General features: G+C 50.7%; 1 protein-coding gene across 4 annotated transcripts in view; it reads left to right on the top strand.

The window, feature by feature from the left end:
• The window catches only part of SLCO2B1 (solute carrier organic anion transporter family member 2B1), a 56,734-nt gene that overhangs the window by 5,679 nt on the left and 25,498 nt on the right, over positions 1 to 25,557 (top strand). The window contains exons 2-7 of one of the 4 annotated variants that reach the window (XM_030477322.1): positions 6,890 to 6,993; positions 15,932 to 16,069; positions 16,158 to 16,320; positions 17,958 to 18,185; positions 19,631 to 19,729; positions 22,085 to 22,215. In XM_030477322.1, the coding sequence (XP_030333182.1) occupies positions 6,913 to 6,993; positions 15,932 to 16,069; positions 16,158 to 16,320; positions 17,958 to 18,185; positions 19,631 to 19,729; positions 22,085 to 22,215 (840 nt within the window). In that variant the 5' untranslated portion in view covers positions 6,890 to 6,912. Of the gene's footprint in view, positions 1 to 6,660; positions 6,994 to 15,931; positions 16,070 to 16,157; positions 16,325 to 17,957; positions 18,186 to 19,630; positions 19,730 to 22,084; positions 22,216 to 25,557 lie in introns of those variants that run through there. The other 3 variants (XM_030477323.1, XM_030477325.1, XM_030477324.1) reach the window with 3 other exon arrangements.

The following is a 25,557-nucleotide window of genomic DNA, read 5'->3' as shown; positions in this document are numbered from 1 at the left end:
ATAAAATCCTACAGAGAAGGAGAAAAACTGGAAAAGATGTGAGATCCTGTCTGCAAATTCCTTGAGCTGGACTGCATTGACCCACAACTCTGCTCTGGAGCCAGGCTGAGAGAGCTGGGCTGGGGCAGCCTGGAGAAGAGAAGGATCCTGAAGGGGAGACCTTAGAGCAGCCCCAGTGCCTAAAGGGGCTCCAGGAAAGCTGGAGAGGGGCTTTGGACAAGGGCCTGGAGGGACAGAACAAGGGGAATGGCTTTAACCTGCCAGAGGGGAGACTGAGATGAGCTCTGAGGCAGAAGCTCTTCCCTGTGAGGGTGCTGAGGCGCTGGCACAGACTTTTCCCAGAGAAGCTGTGGCTGCCCCATCCCTGGCAGTGTTCAAGGCCAGGTTGGACACAGGGGCTTGGAGCAACCTGCTCTAGTGGAAGGTGTCCCTGCCCGTGGCAGGGGTTGGACTGGATGAGCTTTGAGGTCCCTTCAACACAAACCAGGCTGGGATTCTATGATTCTGTGACAACTGCCAGCATAGTCAGACCCATAGTTCACTTGGGGAGAAACAAGGAGCTGTGGTGAGGTTTAACAAGACTTTGCTCTTGCACAGAGCAGGAAGCATCCCACAAGAACTTGGGAAGCAGCAGGAGCAAGATAGCAAGCAGGGGCTCTTGGGGGTACCAGTCCTGGGCAGCCTCTGGAAACAAAACTGTGTGAATGATTCATGTCATTGTGCAATCCCAGCCTTGTTGCTCATGTAACTGAAGGAGTTTGTGGATCTCAGCCCCATCACTCCCTCACCCATGACCTCTGTGAGCCCTTCCCTGTGTGCTCTGGGCCACTTCTTTCCCCACCTACAGCAAGTCCACCTCAGCCTGTGCAATGGGCGCTTTCCTCTTCTCAAGGATGCATGATGATGGCAAGTGCCACCACGAAGATCATCCAGCACATGGGGACAGTCCCAAGCTGTGCTTATGGCTCTGCTGGCCTTAATCTGCAGAGCTGGAGGAAAGCTGTGTGCTCCTTCAGAAGTGACCACCCAAAAGCAACACAGTTTTCTTCAGTGCTGGACTTTCCACCATATCCTCAGGCTGGATTTGTGCTGCCTTTGCCGTTCGCAAATACACCTTGAATCATAGAATGATGAAATCCCAGTGGAAGGGACCTCAAGGATCACCTGCTCCAACCTTTCCAGGCACAGCATGACCTAGACTGGATGCCCAGCACCCTGTGCAGCCCAATCTTAACAGCATCCAACTCTGGGGAGTCACCACTTCCCTGGGGACATTATTCCAATGGCTGATTGTTCTCATTGGGAAACATTTCCCTCTTGTGTCCAGTGGGAATTTCCCCAGGAGTAACTTGTGCCTATCACCCCTCGGCTTTTCCGTGGGAATCCTTGTCCAAAGGGAGTCTCCATCTTCTCTGTAGCCACACTTTAAACACTGGAACATGGGGATAAAGTCTCCCTGGAGCCTTCTTTTCTCTATGGTGCGGACTGATGTCCCCAATACACATGTAGGGTCAGGTGAACTCCACAGCTGCATGACAGCATCCACAGCTCCAGCTCCTCCACATCACCCTTTTGCAGTGCCTCATTTCTACTGGGGATGTTGCGAGAGTCCCATCTCTTGTGTTGGTACCACCAGGTGAGCTCCAGCCCCTTCACTACATCTTGCGGTGCTGGAGCTGGTGAGGACCCCTCCAAGAAGGGCTCCAGCATCTGGCAGGGCATCCTGAGGTGGGCAGGGAGCTCTGAGACCTCATCACAGAAGTAGAAAGAAGGGCTCCATCCTTCCCAAGCCAGAGGGGCTCAGGGCTGGCAGGGCCCTCTGGAGAGCAGCAGGTCCTGCCCTATGCCAGTGCAGGGCTGGTGCCTCTCCCTCTTCACCCGTGGTTGCATTTCATGGGTTTCAACACCAATTTCCCCCTTTCTTCTCATCTCTGAACTTCTCACTAACAGATTTCCTTCTGTTCTGTTCCTGTGAGGTTTCTGGGATGCGTCATCCCTGACACATTCCTCATTACACGGAGGCACCGAGCTGGGCTCATTTCATTTGCACTTTGGTTTTGCCAATTGGTGCAAGATAGAAACAGCTTTTGGGTGCATCTCCACATCCCTTTTCTTTTCCAGTCCTTTTCCAGGTAGGGAATGATGGGTATACACTGTCTTTGCCTTCTGTTGTCTTCTAAATCATCTTTGCACCCACATCCTCCAAACCAGCTTCACATTTAACACGTTCATAAAAGCACACACTGACACAATTCCTGTTTTATTGCCAGTGAATGGAAATTATTCAGCAGCAGGAAGACAGATTCTGGGATATTTGCTGGCATTTTGTATCCCTGCTGGGATTTAATTTTCCTGTGTTGTGTTTGCTGTTATTTACTCAAGCTCTGCTGAGCCCAGCACGTGCTTTTCCTTGTTCAGCTCACAGGAGCCGTGCTGTTATTGTTAATAAAGGGGCTGTGATAGGTCTATGTCCTTGGGAATGGGACAGGACACTGGTGCCACTGAGACCGGTCCCCTCCTGTCACAGCCAGCACGTTGTGCATGTCCCAGTGAAACTGGGAGTTTTGGGGATACTTCCCCCTTGTCGTGTAGGGAGAGGACAAAGGGAATGGCTTTAAACTGACAGAGGGGCTGTGGCCATGGGCAAACCCCTGCCTGCAGGAGTAAGGACAGAGGTTGCTCCGAGCTGCCTTCAGACCCAAGGGAAGTATCCCCTCTCCTTCCCTCCAGCCAACCCCATATACAGGGTTTCTTCATGTTGGTCTATTGGTGCTGGCAATGGGATATTTGTGCCAAGCTGGAGTAGGTGCCATCGCTTGACTTCAGTCCTGTGCTCCTGGTGAGATACTCATCAGGACCACACAGCCACTGGAAGCCTGCATGAGGAGCTGGTGGCCTCTTGGTGACCAAAGGGGATGAGCTTGCCCCATACATGGATGGGAAAGGATGTCTGAGAAGCACGATGCTGGGCAAGGAGTGATGGCAAAGGCAGGTTTCTCCCTATACACCTCCCCAAGGAGGTGCCTTGGGAGCAGGGCATACCCATCCCTCCTCCTCCTCCTGGGATGGGTAGCAGAGACAACACAGCCAGTGTCTGCTCCCGTCACAGCTTCACATCCTCTATCTCATAGAACAGTTCTGCTCTGAGAAACCCTCTGAGCATCTTCATCCAGACACTTCACCATCCATCCTCCTTTCCCCTCCTCACCAGGAAGCCCCATGGCGAAGCAGCCCTGGCGTTCCTGCCCTGCTTTCGCATGTTCAGCTTTACCCATCACCTCCAACACAGCTACATTCATTCACACACATCAGAGGGGAGAGGTGTTATCTCAGCCCAGCGAGGGATTCATGACACCAAACTGCTCTGTTGAAGCTCTCCATGGTGCATTTCACCTTTTCTCCCCCAAATCTGGAGCGTGAAATCCATTTGCCAGGGAGACACAGCCACAGAGGCTGGGTCTGGTTGGGGTACAGGCAGCAGTGGCAGGATCCATGACTGTGAGCGGTGTCACCAACCCTGACAGAATGCCCTTTAAAGCCATTGCTGCACCCTAATGAAGCGGAAAATTGCTCCTTTACTTGCCTGCAGGTAAACTCTCAAGTGAAATTGCTTCTCCCATAAAACTCAAGGGTTTTCTGTGCTCAGCAGAAGTGTTTGGGAGTCCAGTGGGGCGCACGGATGGCTGGGTTTCACCCATCCAGGAGATGATGTTTTCAGTGCAGGGGCTTGGTAAAGCAGCTCATGCAGCAGGACCCCAACCAGCACCGATGGGTTTTACTTACGTACTTCAAGGAATCATAGAATCATTGAATAGTTTAAGTTGAAGGGGCCTTAAAGATCATTGAGTCCAACCCCAAGGGACACCTTCCACTAGAGCAGGTTGCTCCAGGCCCCTGTGTCCAACCTGGCCTTGAACACTGCCAGGGATGGGGCAGCCACAGCTCCTCTGGGCACCCTGTGCCAGCGCCTCAGCACCCTCACAGGGAAGAGCTTCTGCCTCAGAGCTCATCTCAATCTCCCCTCTGGCAGGTTAAAGCCCTTCCCCTTGGCCTGTCCCTCCAGGCCCTTGTCCAAAGTCCCTCTGCAGATAATCCTGGTATGTGCAAACAGAGCCTAAGTCCTCTGAAGTCACTAGTTAAGATAAGGGGGTTGGTGACTTCTGGCCTGTGTTTGTAAAGGTGCTGGCCTCTGGCACCCACAGACCCAGGGTTAGTTCCTCTTCGTGATGCTGCAGATGTGGCATCATCACTTCCATCAATCCTTGCAAAATGCTTTTCTGGGAAGGAGCTTACTCACCTCCTGCAGTGGGCAAAGGCACCAAAGCTGCCCCATCTCAACACCCTCAAAACAAACACAGTGTTCTGCTGCTCAGCTTAAAACTCCTTCTCTGTGTGGGGTGACCTTGGTCTGACACGCTGGTTTTGAGCTGGAGGAGGAGGTTTGGCGTGGAGCAGATGCTCAGCTGCAGGGATGCTGTGGAAGTCATTAGAAACTCTTGTGGCAGCATCTCAGCTTTATGGTGCTTTATTGCTCAGGACAAAGTTCCTTTGTGGGAACAGCCGAGTGCACGGTGCAGGAGTTGCAGGGAGGGAGGGAACAAGGCTTTTTGCAGCACCCTTTCCTCCCCATTATGGCCAGTGCTGTGCTAAGCCAGCACCCACTGTCCCATTCACAGCCTTTGCCTGTCCCAGTTTATCCGCTGCTGCCCAAACCCATTATAGGGGCAGGTGGTGTCTATTCCCTGGCCTGTTCCTGGGGAAACTGAGGCACAAAGATGGGAAGCAATTTGCGCTGGTATTGAGGTTGGGATCTGTTGGTCCTGGATCTGCAGGGCTGGGCTGGGAGTGGGTTTGGGTCAGGCTCTCCAAAGCAAGGGGTAGCGCTCCAAAACTGATTATTCCTCAGCTTGCATAGTTTGCTTGATTAATGAAAACAGCTTTACCAGTGCTTTATACCTTTTTCTCATACCAAGAAGACTATGAAAGATGATTAGGGAAGAGGCTGGAATAATTGGATGCTAGGCTTGGAGCAACCTGCTCTAGTGGAAGGTGTCCCTGCCCGTGGCAGGGGGTTGGAGCTGGATGAGTTTTAAGTTCCCTTCGACCCAAACCAGTCTGAGATCTATGATCAAAGCCCTGCTTTCCTGCCTCTCATTTCCACCTATGGCGTTTCCACATCTCCCATGGAAGGTTCCTCCCACTTCTGATTTCTGGCTCCCAACCACCACCTAAATTTAACCATGCAAAGAAATGTAAACCCATGGGAATCCACCATCCCCCTCCCTGCACTGCTGACCTGAGCTCCCTTCTCCCTTCTCACCAGCTACATCTGTGGAGTGAATGATGTTTGGGAGGATGATGTCTTTGTTGGGTTTTAGTACCAGGCTTCCTGCTCAGGAAGCTCTATTGTTTGGAGGCACGTTAAACCCATTAGGTTTGTTGTTGAGCGCACTGTAATAGATGTTTCCATCTCAGTGGCATCTGCAGGCTCTCCAGCAAATGGGGTGAAAGGATTTGCATTATTGAGTCATTCCATTTCCCCCATGATGAAAGGCAAAGGAGCAAGTACCATAGTCTCAAACAAATTAACAAGTGGATGGGTTGATGTACATTCTAGCAAGAGGAGACTTAACAGTGGCGTTTATACAAGCATTAAGCGCAGTGCACAGGGGAGGTAAATCCAAGAGAGGAACCTGCGCTGCTGAGTTAGAATCTCTACATCATCGTCTGCAAGCAGCAATTGCTGCCCTGAGCCCCATTGCCAGAGATAAGATATTGCTGCAACAAAATACAGGATGGGATCGATACAGTAAATTTGATTGTAAGTTAAAGCATCATGAAAAGCTGCCCTGAACCTCTGGAGGGCTGAGCAAAGCAGAGGCAAAAGCACCAGCCTGTCTCTGAACCATATTGCCTGTCTCTAGGAACAAAGCTGGGATGAATCATTTACAGCCACTGAGTTTGCTGCTGAAGCCTCTGGAAAGCTCAGGGGAGATGCAGGGGAAAGGAAAAGGGTGCCAGGGTAGCAATGGAGGGAAACAAAAGGAGTCTGAGCCTGGGTTTCCAGGGATGGGAATGGCCATGGAGCTGGTAACCACTGTAGGCTCAGTGCCCTTCTTTCCCTGGTTATTTATATTAATGCCTTTGCCTCCTCACCGAAGATGCACTCAATGAGACCTACAAACAACAAACCCTGTGGTCTTAGTTTGGTCCCCTTGCCCATCCTTTTGAGGCCCTGCTTTAAATGTGCACATCCATTAACCCTGAGCTGTCCAGGAAGCTGCTATACGTGGAATTAGAGAATCAGATCATAGAATCACAGACTGGTTTGGGTTGGAAGAGAGCTTAAAGCTCCTCCAGCTTCAACCCCTGCCACGGGCAGGGACACCTTCCACTAGAGCAGGTTGCTCCAAGCCCCTGTGTCCAACCTGGCCTTGAACACTGCCAGGGATGGGGCAGCCACAGCTTCTCTGGGAAAAGTCTGTGCCAGCGCCTCAGCACCCTCACAGGGAAGAGCTTCTGCCTCAGAGCTCATCTCAGTCTCCCCTCTGGCAGGTTAAAGCCATTCCCCTTGGCCTGTCCCTCCATCCCTTGTCCAAAGCCCCTCTCCAGGTTTCAATGTTTAAAGAGTATTGTCCTTGCTTATGTCAAACAACATTTAACCTCTGGGGAGTCCCGGTTAGTGTTTTGCCCTAGCTGCTGCTTTCTTGCTTTGCATAAGCCAAGTGCAAAGAGAAAATGAAAGCCAGGAATAAATACTAATTGCTTCCAAGGACCATGTGCTGCTGTTGTGTGGGTGCTCACAAAGCACAACAGGATTCTGCTGTGCTGAGCAAGGCGGATTCAGGCAGAGCAACTTATTCTTGTGCTGAATGGTTTCTTTTGGCAGGCGGATAAAGCCGAGCTGACAGGATGACAAGTACCGGCACCAAGAGCAGCTACATGGAGCGGTCCCAGAGAACACTCTGCAGGAACCCATTTCTCAGTATCAAGGTAAATACCTCCTGCTTTCTATAACCCCTTCCTTGGATGACTCGCCTGGTAAAGAAGAGTTTGGCTTTCTGCAGAGAGGAGGCCACAAGGATGATCAGGGCCTGGAGCATCTCCTGTATGAAGACAGGCTGAGAACTTTGTGGCTGTTCAGCTGGAGAAGAGAAGCTGCGTGGAGACCTCAGAGCAGCTTCCAGTGTCTGAAGGGGGCTACAAGGATGCTGGGGAGGGACCTTCATCAGAGACTGGAGTGATAGGACAAGGGGTGACGGGTTCAAACTGAAACAGGGGAAGTTCAGGTTGGATCTAAGGCAGAAGCTCTTCCCTGTGAGGGTGCTGAGGCGCTGGCACAGACTTTTCCCAGAGAAGCTGTGGCTGCCCCATCCCTGGCAGTGTTCAAGGCCAGGTTGGACACAGGGGCTTGGAGCAACCTGCTCTAGTGGAAGGTGTCCCTGCCTATGGCAGGGGGTTGGGACTGGATGAGCTTTAGGGTCCTTTCCAACCCAAACCATTCCATGATTCTATGGTAAGCCAGAGCCAGTCTATAGACCTTGCTTCAGCAACAGCATTTGCACAGAAGAGGGGAGAGCTTGTTGCCATACAGCCCTGAGGGTTCTCCCCCATCCTCTTTTCAGTCCCTTAGCAGTTTTCTTTTCTCTCACCAGCAAAATGATCTTTAAAAATAAAATTCTATTGATTTTTTCCTTGTGGAGATGTTCTAAAGGGGTTTGAAGCTTCAGACATCAAAGCTGCTGAGATGCAAAGTCAGCTTGGTCTGTGAGCAGGATCAACATCTCTTTTGCTGAGCAAAGGTGTCTGTGAAGGTAGATATAGATGTAGAGGAAACTCCTGGGGGGGAGTATTTCAGGCCAGACCTGGGCAGGGCAATGGGCAGCTCTGAAGCTGCCCATGTCTCCTAAAGCTTATTGCTATTCTGGAGCCCACCTTGAGATGGGCAGAGGTTTTGGTGGACACCAGCTCTGCTCCTGATGGACACCCTACTGCTGGGCTGCTGCTTGGGAAGCTCAGCAGGGAGATCCTGATGGATCTCTCCAGGTGAGAGCAACATTGCAGGAGGCTGCAGTGATCATTGCAATCATACCAGGTTGGGAACAGCTTCAGTGAAGCCATTGCCAGACGTTATCCTGCTATGGTCAGTTGTTATCCTGAGAGTGCCAGGCATTATCCTGACATTGCCAGATGTTATCCTGCCATGGCCAGGCGTTATCCTGACATTGCCAAGTGTTATCCTGACATTGCCAAGTGTTATCCTGCCATTGCCAGGCATTATCCTGGCTGCAGCCCGTGGACAAGGAGAGCAAAGTTATCCTTCAAATTAAGCTGCTGCAGGACCTGTTTCCAGCCCGAAGGCAGAGCTGGCCGGACCACCCATGTCACTAAGCACACAATTGTACTCAGCACAGGATGTTTTCCCCAATCTCCTTTCTTTCTGTGTGGTTTTTGGGGTGGTTTTTTTTTTTTTTGCTTTCAAGAAGTTAGGCCACTGTGTCCGGTTTCTAAATGACTTCCTTGGAAAACATCACTTCAAGCCCAGGGTTTGAATTGTTCTTGCAGAAGCACAAAACCATTGCCCAATGTGGTTTATGTGCTTGAAGTGGCTGGAGGACCAAAAAGCACAGCGCTGCAGTTTTTATATATAGATATATGTCCAGAGAGAGGGAATGTCTCATGAAAACTAGTTGCCACGTGTCAAAATGCAACTCAGAGGCATAACTCAAAACCATCCTTCTGGGAATGATCCGGGGGCTGATGGTCCCTGAGCCTTTAGAGATACCTGGCATGAATTCCTACAGTCCATCAGAGCAGGTTAAATCATGCCTGCTGCTGCTTCCATTGGTCTTGGCTTCAAGGAGCATTAAGTACCCAATGCCTGAAACGTGAGTTTGGGAAGAGCTGTTCTGCTGAAGAGCTGTTTATGCAGAGACATGGAGAAGTAGTTTGGGATCCTCTGATGGAGACTGCTGCAGGAGAAACCTCTTTGGAAGGACTATGTGGGTATTATGGCAACAGCTCACCTGCAGATGAAGAGGAAGGAGGCTGGGAGCAATTCACTACTTGGCAGCAAAGCATGGTCCATAGTGTGCTCCACTGCAGTCAATAGAAAGAGGTTTGATCCAACGAAACTGGGACATCTGGAAGACCTGAAAGGCCACTTGGACACTGCAGACTGTGGTTGCTGGTGTGGTCGCTGCTGGGTTGCCTGAGGGGCACGTTTTCAGGCATTGTGCCATTGATGAGGTTGGTGAAACTCTTCCTGGTAGGGACATGCATGGGAAGGTGCGTGGCCCTAGGGGGATGCCATGGTCCCATGGACACATGTTTCCCATCCCTGCCAAACCCTGCCTGTTGCCATCCAGGACCTTGAGGATGTGCCCAAAGACCTCTCCCCTTCTACTCTGCTCTGGTGTCATATCCCCTCTCAGCTCTGGGGCCCCCAGCACAAGAGGGACGTGGAGCTGCTGGAGCGAGGCCAGAGGAGGCCCCGGAGCTGCTGCGAGGGCTGGAGCAGCTCTGCTCTGGAGCCAGGCTGAGAGAGCTGGGCTGGGGCAGCCTGGAGAAGAGAAGGCTCCTGAAGGGGAGACCTTAGAGCAGCTCCAGTGCCTAAAGGGGCTCCAGGAAACCTGGAGAGGGGCTTTGGACAAGGGCCTGTAGGGACAGGCCAAGGGGAATGGCTTTAACCTGCCAGAGGGGAGATTGAGATGAGCTCTGAGGCAGAAGCTCTTCCCTGTGAGGGTGCTGAGGCGCTGGCACAGACTTTTCCCAGAGAAGCTGTGGCTGCCCCATCCCTGGCAGTGTTCAAGGCCAGGTTGGACACAGGGGCTTGGAGCAACCTGCTCTAGTGGAAGGTGTCCCTGCCTGGGGCAGGGGTTGGAGCTGGAGGAGCTTTAAGGTCCCTTGCAACCCAAACCGGTCTGGGATTCTATATTCTATGACCTTAACCATAGGCATTCACCCTCTGTGGGAGCTTCAGCCCTTGATGTTCTCTGCTCTATGCTTTAGTTCAAGAGCAAACCAGAGCTGTCCCTGCCCTGAGCTGTTATTACCAGTGGATCTGCACAGTGGCAAAGGGCTTGTGCCCAATTACATGCAACTGGTTTTGATTAAACTGGAACAAGCTGATTCGTCTCAGACCCCTTTTCTCCTCTCTGCAAGCACAGCCCAATGCACAGGATATTATCACATGCTGAGGCACAAAACCCTTCCTTAAAATAGCAGCAAAAGTCTCCCAAACACATGGAAGCAGCGTGATAGGGACTTCCCTGTGGCAATGGGGGCAGGACAGTGCAGCTTTCAGAGCCCTTACACGGAGGATTTGTTGCCAAACTGCACCACCAACACTAGAAAGCACAATGGAAGCTTTGTAAGAAGATGTTTGCAGAGCACCAAGAGAGGAGATATTGCGGTCTAATCCCCAGGTCTGCAATTTATTGGTTGTTTAGGGTTGAGTACGTTGTTCTCTTACATGTATGGAATGGGAACAGCAATAAGGCTGCAATAAGACACGATGTGAGGCTTAGTAGGGCAAAGCCTGCAAAACTATAGAGAAAAACAGAGAGAAAAACATAAAAGCAATGATTTCCTCCAAAACCGAATGATTACAGAGAAACTCCTTCTTCAACGTGTGGTAGAGTGGACATGCACCCATCCCAGGACTGGTTATGGATGATGTAGACATTGGGCTGGGACATCGTTGCCCATGGGTGAAAGCTCGTCACCACAGACCTGGCAGGTATGCTGCTCTTCCCTTTGAGAAGATGCCCTCTCCATGGTGGGAAGTGGTGATGGCACATCCCCAGAGGAGGAACGTTGCTCTTCTAGCACTGCAAGGGTGTTGTTTTTGGCAGAGGTACCTCGATACCAAGCGCCCTCTGCCCCTGGTCTAGTTGCTGTGGTGGGTGTTATCTCAATAGAGAGCCTGAGCAGGCTCTTATAAAAACACCTCCCAGATGTTTATTGAAGTAAGCCATTAATAAACCTCTCCCTTCCTTCCTCCTCAGCCTATGCCAGCACTTGTTTGGAGTATCTGAGTTGTTTCAATTCTACTCATGTAGACAGGAGGTGTTATGAGCATGGCTTAGCCCTTCGTGGGAAAGAGCTGGGCTTGGGGCTGCTCCTGGCTTTCTGTGGGTACAATCTGTGGTCAGGACCCAGGTCTTGGGAAAGGGTTGGTGTCTGCAGACCCAGGTCACCTTCAGACCCTCTCCTGGGACAGCCCATCAGATCTAGGCCGGCTGATCCCACCAGCCCCAAGTCCAGGCGTGGAGGGACCCCAGCCTCAAGTCCTTGAGAAGTCATTAGATGGCACAGAAAGGTGATACAGAGGATCTGCCCACCATGTGGCATGGGCTGTCCCCCAGATCCAGCTGGGAAAGACACAGGGTGGCATCTGAGACTATGTGTGGTCAGCCCTAGACCAAATACCATGGGAGGTCCCATAGGAGCCCTGTGATAGATACACTGCTGGGGCTCGACCACCCACCACCATCATCCCAGCTGCAATGGGACAAACTGGGAATCACACACTAGCAATTACCAGCTCTCTGCTTCTCATCATGAAAGTATTTCCCACCCTGTGGTGAGGGTGGTTGTCCACAATGACTCACTGAGGAGCAAAAAGGAGAGTTGCAGAGCTTTAACTGCCAGACCTTCCATTTTGCTGCCTTACGAAAGTAAATCACCACCATGGAGAAACTGGAAACACACAAACTCTGGCAGATCCTGCAAAAAAACAGAGTTTTCCTATGTTGTTTTCCTTGAACTAGTTGACTTGAAATTGCTGCAAAAGTGGAGAAAAGGCAGGCCATGGTCTTCACATTGCTCTGTGTTTCTTCCTTCTCAACCATTTCATCTTAAGTTTGACTTTCTAAATGTTCTTCTGCTCTGGGGTTCCGTGTCTAAAAACCTTTGTTCAGCATCTAGTGCAGTTGCCATCCGGATATCCAGGTTTCTTATGGATCTCTTGGTCTTTGGTTGCAACACACGCAGTGCAGAGTGTTAGATGTTGGCTCCTCTCTTGTGCTGCGTTGTGAGCACTCATTGTATAAAAGGCAAATGCTGAAGGAAAGAGGTGGAAGTGTTTAATTAGAACCTGCTATCGATGGCTTGATCTTCAGCAGCTCCTCTGAGCAGCCCCTGGGGATTTCCTTCCCTTCCTTTCATCCTGCTTTTTGCACTGTGCTCGGATGCCTTTGCAGCTCTTTCATCACCCCTGCTCCCTCCATGGGACTTGGTGCATGCCTGAGGGCTCCTGCTGAGCTGTTTTTAACCACCCCACCAGCTCCTGGCGCTACCCAGGACCCCTGTGGTCTACCTCCAGTTTCCTTAAGCTGCTTCAATCCCCTTGGGATCTTCTGCCACCAACAGTGTCCTCAAACCCTTGCATTGACCCTGGGTTTTGCTCATCCCCGTATTTCTCATCCCTATTGCTCATTCCCCAGGACCTGTGGTGTGGATGGCATCCCCCAAACCCAAGCTGACTGGGGGGACACAGGTTGTGGGAGCTCTGTGGGCTGCAGAAAGTGCAGGATCCTCCTTCCAGTGCAGGGTTTTGGTCTGAATGACCACAGCTGCAAGCAGCAGCTTGCTGGGAGGAAACCAAAACCCTCTTGTGATGAGCATCATGGTGTGGCCACATTTCTGGGCATCTTAGAGCAGCTTCCAGTACTTAAAGGGGACCTACAAGAAACCTGGAGAGGGACTTTGGGCATGGGCCTGCAGGGACAGGGCAAGGGGAATGGCTTTAACCTGCCAAAGGGGAAATTGAGATGATATTTTAGGAAGAAGTTAGAACTGGATGAGCTTTAAGGTCTCTTCAACCCATCCAGTCTATGATTCTGTGATCCCAAGGGCAGGACCATTCCTAGCAAGTATTTTGGGTGAAACCACCCTATTTTGAAAGCTCAGTGAGTTTGGTAGGATGGATTCAGGCTGTTCTCTTCCCACTGACCTCGGCATCAGAGAATGGACCCTGGCCTGTTACATTTACAAGTATAGTCTCAACCTTTGGGACTTAGCCAAAACCGAGCTTGCATTAGAGTGGAGGAGACCTGAATCAGTGCTCTTGGTGTCACACTCCTCTTCCAAGCCTGCATTAGGTTTGTGATGTGGACAGGATCCACAGCCTGTGCTTTGAGAGGGTGGGAAGGGATGTTCTATGTTGGGAGGTTTGTTTCCTGGGAGCTGATAAGCACATATAATGTGATTTTTAGTGTGTTGCCTTCATTCACAGCAACCCTGCTGTCTGCTGCTTCTCCCTCCTCTTGCTGGGAGCACGAAGCAGCAGGCTCTGCTGACAAGGAAGGTTTAGATGAAAGCAGGCTTTGTTAGCTCTGCTGAGACCTCCGGGGGCAGAAGTTCACGTTGGTTGTGCATGTCCATATGACCTCTGGCAACGTGGAGATGCCCTGTGGCTCTCAGGCAGAGCTGAACTTATGCTCTGCAGCAGTTGGTCCTCGGGGAGATCTCTCCCTCTGTTTATGAGGGTCACGCTGGTGTCAGTCATGGTGTCTCCTTCCAGGCGTGAAAAGCATCTTTCCGGCCCATCCAAGTTAAGAGCCAGATGTCCTGAGCAGATACCGGGATGTAAACAAGCGGCTTTTGCTGCAGGACAAACCCAGCATGGTGTGTGCAGCCAGAGCACATGGATGTCTCCAGCAGATCTGAGATCCATGAGTCTGTTCCTTCTTTTCCTGGCAGATCAGCAGCCGTGCTGTGATCTGATGGCAAACAGCAAACAGCTCCTGGGACCAGAACTGGGGTCCTTGCCCAGTGCTGACACCAAGCCACTGCGAGTCCTTTGCAGGGATTTAGCCCTTCTCTGTGCTGTAATCTGCCCACACAGGGGAGAATAAAACACCAGATTCCTATTCCCAACCCATTTTGACCTCCTGAGCTGAAGTGGATGTGGGGCAGTGGTGGGCAGCTGATGTAAACCATCATGTCATGAAGGTCCTGGATTTGGATACCCATTAGCTGTGTGTTATGGATGCCTGGGTAAAAAATGAATCTGGCTTCAGCATTTCCATCTGAACTCATGTATTCAGGAAATTGGCTGGGCATAGCCAGCATGTCCTGCAGGAATGCAGGAGTTTTAGCAAAGCTGGCTCTGGGAAAGATTTCCTTTGGCTGGGTGACATTTTCCTAGTCTAAACACAGGTTTGGACTAGAGACATGAGCCTGGAAGGGGGGAAAGTCCTGGCATCACTTGTGGTGGTGGTACCCATACCCTGGTGCTCCAGCTCTCGGGGAGCCAAGGGAGCTTAAACATCCCTTTATTCCCTTTTTGTGCTGTAAACTGTCCAGTTTGGCAGTGACCACACCTCAGCCCTGGATCAGAATGAGACATACAGAAACCCAGGCCAGGCTGAGCAGCTCCTCCAGGCAAAACTGCTGCCTGGTGGGAGCTGGCTGCAGAACACACAGAGCCAGAGCAATGCCCTGCACTAGCCAGGGACTGGGAATAGGTCTACTAAAAGCGGTGCCTGTGGCTTTGGGGTTGTATCCAAGGCTGAGGGCAGCAGCTCTACAAGGACCCAGGATACCCAGCCTGTCCTGCAGTGCAATGAGAGGGCTGCACCCCCAGAGCGTGAGCAGCAGCTTGAGGGAGGGGATTCTCCCCCTCTGCTGTGCTCTGGGGAGACCTCAGAGCAGCTCCAGTGCCTAAAGGGGCTTCAGGAAACCTGGAGAGGGGCTTTGGACAAGGGCCTGGAGGGACAGAACAAGGGGAATGGCTTTAACCTGCCAGAGGGGAGATTGAGATGAGCTCTGAGGCAGAAGCTCTTCCCTGTGAGGGTGCTGAGGCGCTGGCACAGACTTTTCCCAGAGAAGCTGTGGCTGCCCCATCCCTGGCAGTGTTCAAGGCCAGGTTGGACACAGGGGCCTGGAGCAACCTGCTCTAGTGGAAGGTGTCCCTGCCCGTGGCAGGGGTTGGAGCTGGATGAGCTTTAAGGTCCCTTCAACCCAAACCATTCTGCGATTCTATGAGCAGCCCACCTCCTTAGGGTGTGTGACCATTTGTGTTGCTTAGTTGTTTTAACTCATCTGGGGACTAGAAGGATGTCTGTGAAGAGCCGTGTGGCAGCAGGGAAGGAGATGGCTTACCAGCTCCTTGCCTTTGCTCAGTACTTTGCAGGGCTGCGGGTGAAAGGGATGTGTCTCCACTGCTTTTGGGGTGGTTCATTTGGCACTTGCAAAATGCTTTTGTGTGAGGAGCAGGAAGATGAATGCTGCTCTCGGTAATGGTGGGGCAGCAGCCACGTGTTTGCCTGGGCAGCCAAGCACCACCGCATCACAAACTCTGGAATAGATGAGGTCAGATGTTTTCCTGGGAGCTGATGGTCTTCGACAAGGTTTCCTTCTAGAACTAGAACAGAACCATTACATTTTCCCAAAGGAGATGTGCCCTTTAGGTCCAGAGCTTCACAAGAAGGAAAGGAAATCAGAAAGTCTGAATTATTCTTCCTGCGCTTCTCCTGACTCTCTCTAAAGAAGCTGTGTGTTGCTGTGCTTGGAAGAGGTCATTCTCATCCCAGAAGAGCTGCTCCTAGTGCTGGGAATGGCTGTTTTCCTGGGGCTGCGCAGGAGCAGGAGGGTTGTGCAATGTCCTGGTTCCGCTGCTGGATCTTGGCGTTGAAGCCAACACAAACTTACAGCATCTCAAGTGAAATGACCTGTTTGACCAAAGCCACTTTCAGCTGAAGAAACTGAACCCGCCTTGCAAATACTGACCCTATGGTCATTTCTGGCAGAGGACAGTTTAATAGCTATGACCTCATTTCAGAAGACCACTGATGGTGGATAATATTTCAAAGGCTCATGGTGAAAGGTTTCTGTTCGATGATCATACCTTTGAGTAGGAGCTGCACTGTGTTATTTGCAGCTCACAGTAATCATGCTGGATGCTCTCTTTTTGTCTTGGCAGTTCTTTGTTTTCTGCCATGGGTTTCTCCAGCTCTCCCAGCTCCTGGTCTCTGGGTATCTGAAGAGCTCCATCTCCACCATCGAGAGACGATACGGCCTCTCCAGCCAGACCTCAGGGCTGCTCGCTTCCTTCAATGAGGTGAAAACCAACTTGCTTCTCCTGGTGAACGCTCTCCCCATGCTCCTGTTCTCCTATGAGACGTCTTGGTCTGTGTGTCCTGCTGCAGGTTGGGAACACGTTGCTGATCGTCTTCATAAGTTACTTCGGGAGCCGGGTGCACAGACCTCGCTTCATCGGCTGCGGCGCCATCCTTGTCTCCTTGGCTGGGTTCCTCATGTCTCTCCCCCACTTCATAACTGGACCCTACAAGTATGACCAGTCCGTTGCCAGTAGGTACTCTAGGAACTTATTTTATGCCTTTTGGGACAGTAAAAAGGAAAAGACCTTCCCTCGAGGGGTTGGGAGCTGCAAACTGTAGGTTTGTCCTCAAGGAATTTGAATTGTCTGGGATTGAAACCATGTCAGTCCTAAGAGGCAATGGATGGTGGAAAGCAGAGCCAGGGATAGCTGGAACCATGGGAAAGGGCATGAAAACAGTTAAAACGTAGGCTGTGCCTCTATTTCCCCTTGTCTTCTGCACATCCACGCAGCAGACAAACACTGGGTACTGGGAAGTTCTTCCCCAGCCATCAGGGCTCTCATCTTCCATGAGTTGAGCCACATTGTTCTCATCGCACATGAAATGCTTCTTTACTTTCATAACCTAGATAACACAAACTCTCATGAACTCTGTCACCTTTATGGTAAGGAAACAAGAGGTGCAGCAAGGAGCTTGACTCAGCCCAAAGGGACATCTTTGGAAGTGAAATGCTGTTGTTTGCCAAGAGGGAGTGTTGGTTTCATGTCTAACTTCTGCTTGTGGGGCACCTCACCTGGCTTCCCCCATCGAGCTGGGCTGTCTTTGGGGGAATTGAGCTGTCTTTGGGTTCAAACTGACACAGGGGAGGTTCAGGTTGGATATATGGAAGTAATTTTTGACTGTGAGGGTGCTGAGGCGCTGGCACAGGGTGCCCAGAGAAGCTGTGGCTGCCCCATCCCTGGCAGTGTTCAAGGCCAGGTTGGACACAGGGGCTTGGAGCAACCTGCTCTAGTGGAAGGTGTCCCTGCCCGTGGCAGGGGGTTGGGACTGGATGAGCTTTAACGTCCCTTCATCCCAAACCAGTCTGTAATTCTATGATTCTATGAATGCTTTCAGATTCTAGGCCCCACCAGAAAATCAACTTCCTGTGAGAAACTTGCAGCTCTAAATCACACATGGAAAAACAGTCAGGGTGGATTTGGGATTTTGAACCTGAAAGGAAGTGAAGGGTTGAGAATAGAAAGAAAGGAGAGAACCACTATCTCGTTATCTTCCCAAATCCTGCTGTGGAGCTCCAGCAAACCTTCCAGAAGCCTCCACAAACCAGCTTTTCCATGTCTCATCAGAGAGAGCGCAGCTGCAGCCACCAAAGACTTAATGGGTGACTTAATGGGTGACTTAATGAGTGACTAATTCATGGCTGCAAACAGGGGTCAGGATCTAAGGACAGTCTGGAAACCATTAGCCCTGCTTTGCAGGAGTGTTGGTGCAGGTGCTGTGTGATCACTCAGGGCTGCATATAAATGGGGTATAACCACGGTAATCCTGCTGTAAACATCACCACCCTTCCTCCTGGGGTTTAAGGAAGATGAGGGTGCTGGAATCAGCACTTTCGCTTTCACATCCATTTCTGAGGAAAATGAGTTCTCGTTTCCATCTCTGGCAGTGTTCAAGGCCAGGTTGGACACAGGGGCTTGGAGCAACCTGCTCTAGAGGAAGGTGTCCCTGCCCGTGGCAGGGGGTTGGGAGTAGATGATCTTAAGGTCCCTTCCAATACAAACCATTCCATGATTCTATGTTTCTATGATACCTATGTGCTTGCTGCCATCTTAGGGAAGCTCTTTCTCCAGCCTGAGCTCCTCAAACCTGCTCCCTTTCTCATCACAGGTATGTTCAGCAACACGACCGACCTGTGCCAGCCCGGGGTCCAGGAGTCCCAAGGGAACATCAGTGATGCCGGCTGCACACCCCATGCTGCCAGGGAGAACCACGAGGTTCTCCTCGTCATGTTCATCGCCCAGGCGCTGCTGGGCATTGGTGGTGTCCCCATCCAGCCCTTTGGAATCTCCTACATCGATGACTTCGCCAGTGAGAGGAACTCCCCTCTCTATTTGGGTAAGGCTGGGGCTGCTGTGGGACAACAGGCTGAGAGAGCTGGGCTGGTTCAGCCTGGAGAAGAGAAGGCTCCTGAAAGGGAGACCTTAGAGCAGCTCCAGTGCCTAAAGGGGCTCCAGGAAACCTGGAGAGGGGCTTTGGACAAGGGCCTGGAGGGACAGGCCAAGGGGAGTGGCTTTAACCTGCCCGAGGGGAGATTGAGATGAGCTCTGAGGCAGAAGCTCTTCCCTGTGAGGGTGCTGAGGCGCTGGCACAGACTTTTCCCAGAGAAGCTGTGGCTGCCCCATCCCTGGCAGTGTTCAAGGCCAGGTTGGACACAGGGGCTTGGAGCAACCTGCTCTAGTGGAAGGTGTCCCTGCCCGTGGCAGGGGCCTGGAACTGGATGAGCTTTAAGGTCCCTTCAACCCAAAACAGTTTGTAATTCTATGCTCAAAAGGGGAAACCAGACTTACATTGGTAATTAGGTGCTAATTGGTGTTAATGAGAGCAGAGGTTGTTGTAGCCCTTCTGCTCTACCCAGTGCTGGGAAAGTTCCTGCAGTAACAGTTCACCAGCTTCAAACTTGGACAAACTGCAGACAAATGAGGAGTGCTGGAAAACACGACTTAGGGGACATGCTGGGATTTATGGTCTGAGAGTGATAAGTTGGAGAATAACATCATAACCATGTTCTCCTCCAAAAAGGCTTCAACAAGAAGAGGAATAACCTGATCTCTGCGTTCACTGCAGCTATGGGCTTAAGATGCAGCAATGAAGACTTTGGTTAGATATAAGGAAAATCATAGGAAGCTGAAAAAGAAAGATCAACCATGTGGGAGGTGGGCAAGTATCCCTCAGCAGAGGGAGTGCTGGATACATGCCTAAAAGGAATGTCCCAGGATGGTGGGACAGGCAAGATGGTCTTTGCAGGTCTTTCTAGCCCTTTTCCAGCTGAATGGGACAATAAATGTGGCTGAAAACAAGGTTAATGCTGTCAAGAAATTGGAAGTACTACATTGGATTTTGCTCTGGTAGATGCTCCAGACCTCTGAACCATATTTGAAGGGATCATCTGTTACAAGTGGAATCTTGCATGAGTTTGATTTTTTTTTTTAAGAGTAATTCATGTGGAAGAGTTTGCTGATAACTTTTATCGCCTGAACCTTGTAAGAAAACATTTCATTTCCTGCATTTCATATGCCAAGGGGCACATCTTGTTCCTGGGTGTATTTCAGTCTTTCTAGGAAGCTGAAGAAAAGGGGAAGGAAGGGTCTGAGTTCTGCAAATCCTTCCCTGTGAAGAGATCATGGAAAGCATGGGGTTGTTGTCCTTTGAGTGGTGTGAGATAGGAAAGCTGCCATAGGAACAGCCTGTGCTGGAGGGGGATGTGCTGGATCCTGGTCCTGCCTCAGTGTCCCCATGGTTCACACAGGGCTGAGCCCCTCTTTGCTCTCACCCCTCTACAGGCATCTTGTTCTCGGTGACAGTCATCGGGCCGGGGGTGGCCTTCATGCTGGGCTCTGCCATGCTGCGCTTCTACGTGGACATTGACAAAGTCACTGGAGGTGAGTGAATGTGTCCTTGGAGACCCAGCAGCATCCTTCACACTGCATCCCATGCACCGAGACAGCCCCTCTCTGGCCATCCAGACCCCCAGTAGATGAGGGTGCAACCGGGGGTCCTAAAGAAACCTGGAGAGGGGCTTTGGACAAGGGATGTAGGGACAGGCCAAGGGGAATGGCTTTAACCTGCCAGAGGGGAGATTGAGATGAGCTCTGAGGCAGAAGCTCTTCCCTGTGAGGGTGCTGAGGCGCTGGCACAGACTTTTCCCAGAGAAGCTGTGGCTGCCCCATCCCTGGCAGTGTTCAAGGCCAGGTTGGACACAGGGGCTTGGAGCAACCTGCTCTAGTGGAAGGTGTCCCTGCCCGTGGCAGGGGATTGGATCTGGATGAGCTTTAAGGTCCCTTCAACCCAAACCAGTCTGGGATTCTGTGATTCTAAGTCAAAGAGAAATGCTGAATAGGGCAAGAAAGGAGCATAAAAGGCTTTTCCTTTTCAAATATCTGTTCCTGACCTGTGTTATTGAAGTATTTGTAGTCGTCTCCTTTTTGGCTGCTCTTGAATCCTGGCCTGGAAAACAAGAGGCTCTTTCCTGGTTATTAACAGAGCAGACACACGTTATACAGCTCAGCATATCCTCTTGTGTTGAAAAGGATCATGGACAGCGTTCTTTGGGTGGTGACCAGATAGTGTCAGATCTGGAGCTGGATGAGCAGTGGGTATTGATGACACAGATGAATTTAGGAGCTTTGTCTCCTTTTCAGAGCCTCTGCTTCATTCCTGCTCACTGGCTTCACCAGTTGGTTTTTCACCTGGACTTTGTCACTATATACATTTATGATGTTTGCAGCACAAGAGCACACTCTAATCTTGATCTTCCTCCTCCTATGAGGGCTATTGCTGCAGCTACCCATTCTCTTTAGTGGGTGAACCATGGCGAGGTGTCTGGAGTCTTGGCTCACATGCCTCTGGAGGATGAAGCAATGGGATGAGGATTTGGTGTCTGCCTGGACACCCCGATGCTCAGTTCTTTTAAACCATCTTCTGCAGGTGGACATTGAAGAATGTGCCCAGTAGAGCTGGAGGATACCCAGTTTTAGAGCTATCTTCAGCCTAAAGATGTCTTCACCCCACTGGGACAAGCCAGTGAGCCATGGCTGCTTAATGCTGAATCTAATTTAACTCATGTTTTCCTGTGGAAGAACCCAACTTGGTGTTTATTCAGGAGGGGATTTAAAACCCCAATTTGCTGAATGCATTGTGCAGGGAGGAGATAGTCCAGTTTCTTTGACCTATCACTTGTTCCTGCCTGAGATGGGAGATGAGATGCAGTGGCATCCACCACACTGAATCCAGTGAATTGATTGCAGTTTTAATTGCACCCTCTCAGTGAGAATAGCTCACTTGTGTTAAACCTCACCTCTGTGAAGAAAGAGGCTTCTGGGAGGACTCATCTCCTGGGGTTGCTCGTGACTAGTGTCTAACCACAGGTATTCCCTTTTCCCGTACAAATAGATCTTGGTTCACACTCGCCCTGTTGTGAATTTGCATCCTGACTCCTGCATATCCCGTGTTATTAATGCCAAGTACCTTCCCCACAGAAAATGTTATTTTTGGCAGTGTCTTGAGGCTGATAGGAGAGGAGGATGGGTTGAACTGGGGGAAGACAGGGAGGAGGAAGGGATATAACCCCTATTCTAGCATTTTTAAAGATAGGGTTCTGTTGGTTGAACCGCAAACCAGGCACTGGCTGCTGGACCAGACTGGTGGGAAGAGCTCCAGGGCCCAAGTCCTGCTGTGAATGGGGTCCTTGTGTGGATAGGCAGACTGTAAAGAAACCTAAACCAGTGCTCTTGGATGCTGAAAGCAAACTGCAGTTAATTCCATTTTCATCCTGATAATGGATTTTTCTGGAAAGGAAAAGGAAAGAGAAAGGAATGGAAAGGGAAAGAAAAGGAAAGGGAAAGAGAAAGGAAAGGACGTCCTATTGACCGACACCATGACTTAATCCCCTTGAGTATCTCCAAGCTTTGTCACAACATGGTTATTTCTTATCTGAAAAGACTGCTATGGGGATGCTTTCTTTTGCCTTTCCAGCTCGAGGACATCCCTGTCCCAGTTGTCTCCATCCAAAGGGCTCAGTGGGTTTTTAGACACCCTGGTGATAAAGAAGAATGAAATGTCATTTGGCACCATGGGATGACTCGGATGCAAATGCTCCTCAGACCCCAAAAGTGATGCTCCCCACCCTGGGAGCCACCGCTTTGGTGCTGAATGATGTTTGGGACACCCATCATCGTCTCTTTGGGATCCCTCCATTCACCTTTGATTTAATGTCTGTTTCTCTATCTGCATTGCAGGTGAAGTCCAGCTCACGAACAAGGACCCGCGGTGGGTTGGAGCCTGGTGGTTGGGTTTCCTGGTCGCAGCCAGTCTCGTGGCCCTGTCTGCAGTGCCTTATTTCTTCTTCCCACGGGAAATGCCAAAAGAGGTAGGAGAAGGGCTGCAGATTCCTCTTTTTGTATTGCGCACAAGTACCTTGTTTATTCATATGCACGTTCCTCCATCGCCACCACCATTGCTGCTGTGTCTGTGGGAAACACGACTGTGGAAGTGGTTGTGATGTTTATAGCTGCATCCCAAAGACAGTTGTGAGCTGTGGTTTGGTCTCAGTTCCCTTGTCAGAAGCTCTTGTCTGCTGAGCAGGTGCTCAGTGAATCCCAACGTGGTTCAAGCAGCTTAATGGATGTGATCATTTCTTTGCTGGGGCACTGGAATAGTGCCTGTATGTTGGTCACTCTGCATGGGTTGGACGGGGCTTGGAGCAACCTGGTCTAGTGGAAGGCATCCCTGCCCATGGCAGGGGGTTGGAATTGGATGAGCTTGAAGGTCCCTTCCAACCCAATTCCATAGAACTCTTGATTCTATGAGCTGTCTGTTTCCTTATGGTGTGTGACCATTTCCACTGTGATCTCTTCTCTGACCAGAAGGACTTTAGGCACTTTCCATCCCCTAAACACCCTGGCTCTGTAAAGTCCTCAGGGATAACTGGCAGGGAAAAACCTTTAGCAGCCTGAACATGTTATCACAAGCCAAGCCAAGCCAAGCCAATCCAACATCTGTCTGCCTGCAGTTTGCTTGGGGGATGCTTGTCCTTAGCTCCTACTGCAGCCCACTAGTGGGGCAGTCCTTTACTCTGTGCTTACTACCAGGGTTTTCACTTCTCTGGAGCCCGCCTGAGTGCTTCAGTGCTCATGCCAAGCTGCAGAACAGCTCATGAAGTTCTCAAGCGCTTTGGTGGCTGCGGGTCCCGGTGTGTCATGAGGAATAATCCAAACCAAATTGCTCTTTTAGAGGAGGCATCACGCTATGGTTTGGAATGTTACTGAAGCTGCTGGGACGCGCTTAGTAGGTGAAATTGCATTCACTTGATACTCCAGCCTGTGTAATTGCCTTTCACATGTATTTTACCTTGGGGCGGTGTCGAAACTTTCTTGTCTAAACAAGCCCATGCACTGCCTGCTGCAGAATAATTCTTCATTTCTGCTTCTGCTGCTTGAATTTCCACAGGGATGAGTGATTCTTATAGAGATTTGGGTTTCACCTGCCTTCGAGAATGTGACTTCTTGTACCAGCTACATTTCTGGGGATATAGTAATCTACTGTTGGGTTATGTATGCTGTGAGATTTGCAAAGGTGCTGTGGTCCTTCAAGGGAATGAGGTGTAAACTGAGTTTATAGGATGAGGGTGATCATGCTTTATCCTAGTGAAGCTTGGATCACTTTCAAGTCATTTCCACATGATCTATATTAGCAGAACACGCTCAATGTAGAAGAGTGGCACAGTGCATCTCAGGAGAAAGGTCCTTTATTAGGGCTGATGGCAATATTAATTTCATAAATGGGTCTTGAGGGAAAATAATGTGCTTTGAACTAAAACAACTGCACTTTGATTTTGTGCAAGTGCTGCTCTCTGATCAGTCTGAGCAGTTGTGAAGAGTTTAAGGGAAGGATTGGTTGGATATTGGTTTAAAATGCAGCAGGAAAGTTTGTAAGTGGCTAATATCTATGGGAAGTGCTCCCACATGGCTGAGTGACCATTATCCCTTTGCAGCCTGGATCTGCTTGAATTTGTCCCCATTTCCCCCAGGAGGCTTTTGGAAACTGCTTCCAGTAAATATAGTAATGGGAAACTAATGGAAGTGATGACAAAAATCTGCCTTCTTGAAGGGTGGGAGATGCTAGGATCAGCCAAGCTGGGGCATCAGTGCTGGAGCAGCAGCAAGGGGCCCTGCTGAAGACAATAAAACAACCCAAAAAGCCTTTGTAGAAATGTTGACAGATGCTGTTCTGTGTAAAACATCTGTTTACTGCAGAAGCACTCAAAGCTTTGTAGGAAATCTGCATTATCGTGGGTGATTTTCCATAGGTATTGAAGAGTGAAAGATAGAAATCATTTTCCCTTGCTTGCCCTTGGAGTAAATCAGTGTTTGCTAAGGGTATAAGCATGACTGCTTCTCCGGCACGAAGGGCAGCCCCCTTTCCTCTCCAGTGAGCTGGAGGCAGCAGCATCTTGAAGGCCACTGAATTACTGCACCCGCCGCTGAGCTTGTTCAAGCCTCCAAAAGAGCATCAGCCAGGAATATGTTGCAAAACCCTGCAGGAGGGGTGGGTAGAGCTGTTAAGACATGCAACTAGAAAGGAAATGTGTGTCTGCAGGTGTAAAACTCGGCTCTGGTAAAGCACTGACCTCTGGTTTGGGTTGGAAGGGACCTTGAAGCTGATCCAGTCCCAAGCCCCTGCCACGGGCAGGGACACCTTCCACTAGAGCAGGTTGCTCCAAGCCCCTGTGTCCAACCTGGCCTTGAACACTGCCAGGGATGGGGCAGCCACAGCTTCTCTGGGAAAAGTCTGTGCCAGCGCCTCAGCACCCTCACAGGGAAGAGCTTCTGCCTCAGAGCTCATCTCAATCTCCCCTCTGGCAGGTTAAAGCCATTCCCCTTGGCCTGTCCCTCCAGGCCCTTGTCCAAAGCCCCTCTCCAGGTTTCCTGGAGCCCCTTTAGGCACTGGAGCTGCTCTAAGGTCTCCCCTTCAGGAGCCTTCTCTTCTCCAGGCTGCCCCAGCCCAGCTCTCTCAGCCTGGCTCCAGAGCAGAGCTGCTCCAGCCCTTGGAGCATCTTCATAGCCCTTTCTCTGCCCCAGGCAGAGCAACTGCCCTTTCCCAGTAGGTCCCTGGTGCCACAGTGGCTCATGTTGTGGCTTTAGGGTTGCATCCAGGTTTCCTGTCACCACACAGAGCAAAGCTGTTGTTTCTTCTTGTCTTGGTTCTGGTTCGGGTTGGAGAGGGGGAGATGCGGCATTGCAGTGAGGAAGGGTGAGATCCCTGTGCTACCTTTGCAGCACGAAGCCCCATCTCCTGGCACACAGCAGAGGAGAAGGAAGGCATGGGGTCAACACAGGGTTTTGCAGATCAGCACGAATGGACATTGTGATAACCTTGGGTTCAACCCTGTCTAAATACAGCTGCAGCTTCAAAGACAATCAGCATTTCCTTTGCTGCCTTTGCTTTCAGGACTTCTTCCTGCCTAAAGCAGGAATAAAGCTACCAGCAGCCACAAGCTGCAAGTACTTGAAGCATCAACTGGGCTTTCCCAGCATGTTTGTAAAGCCCCAGCACAACATCTTACCCACAGCAAGTACCTATGGCACATCAGCCATAATAACACACTGGAAAAGCATAGACCTGCTCTGTCCAGAGAAAAAGCTGAGATGATTCTGCACCGCCAACTATGGGAGTCATTTTTGGAGGCCAAAAGATCAAGCTGTCATTGTGC

This window comes from Strigops habroptila, chromosome 2 (assembly GCF_004027225.2).
Source record: "Strigops habroptila isolate Jane chromosome 2, bStrHab1.2.pri, whole genome shotgun sequence".
Taxonomy (NCBI): Eukaryota; Metazoa; Chordata; class Aves; order Psittaciformes; family Psittacidae; genus Strigops; species Strigops habroptila.
The sequence above is the reverse complement of the archived record's forward strand: the minus strand, read 5'-3'. Positions and strand labels throughout refer to the sequence as shown.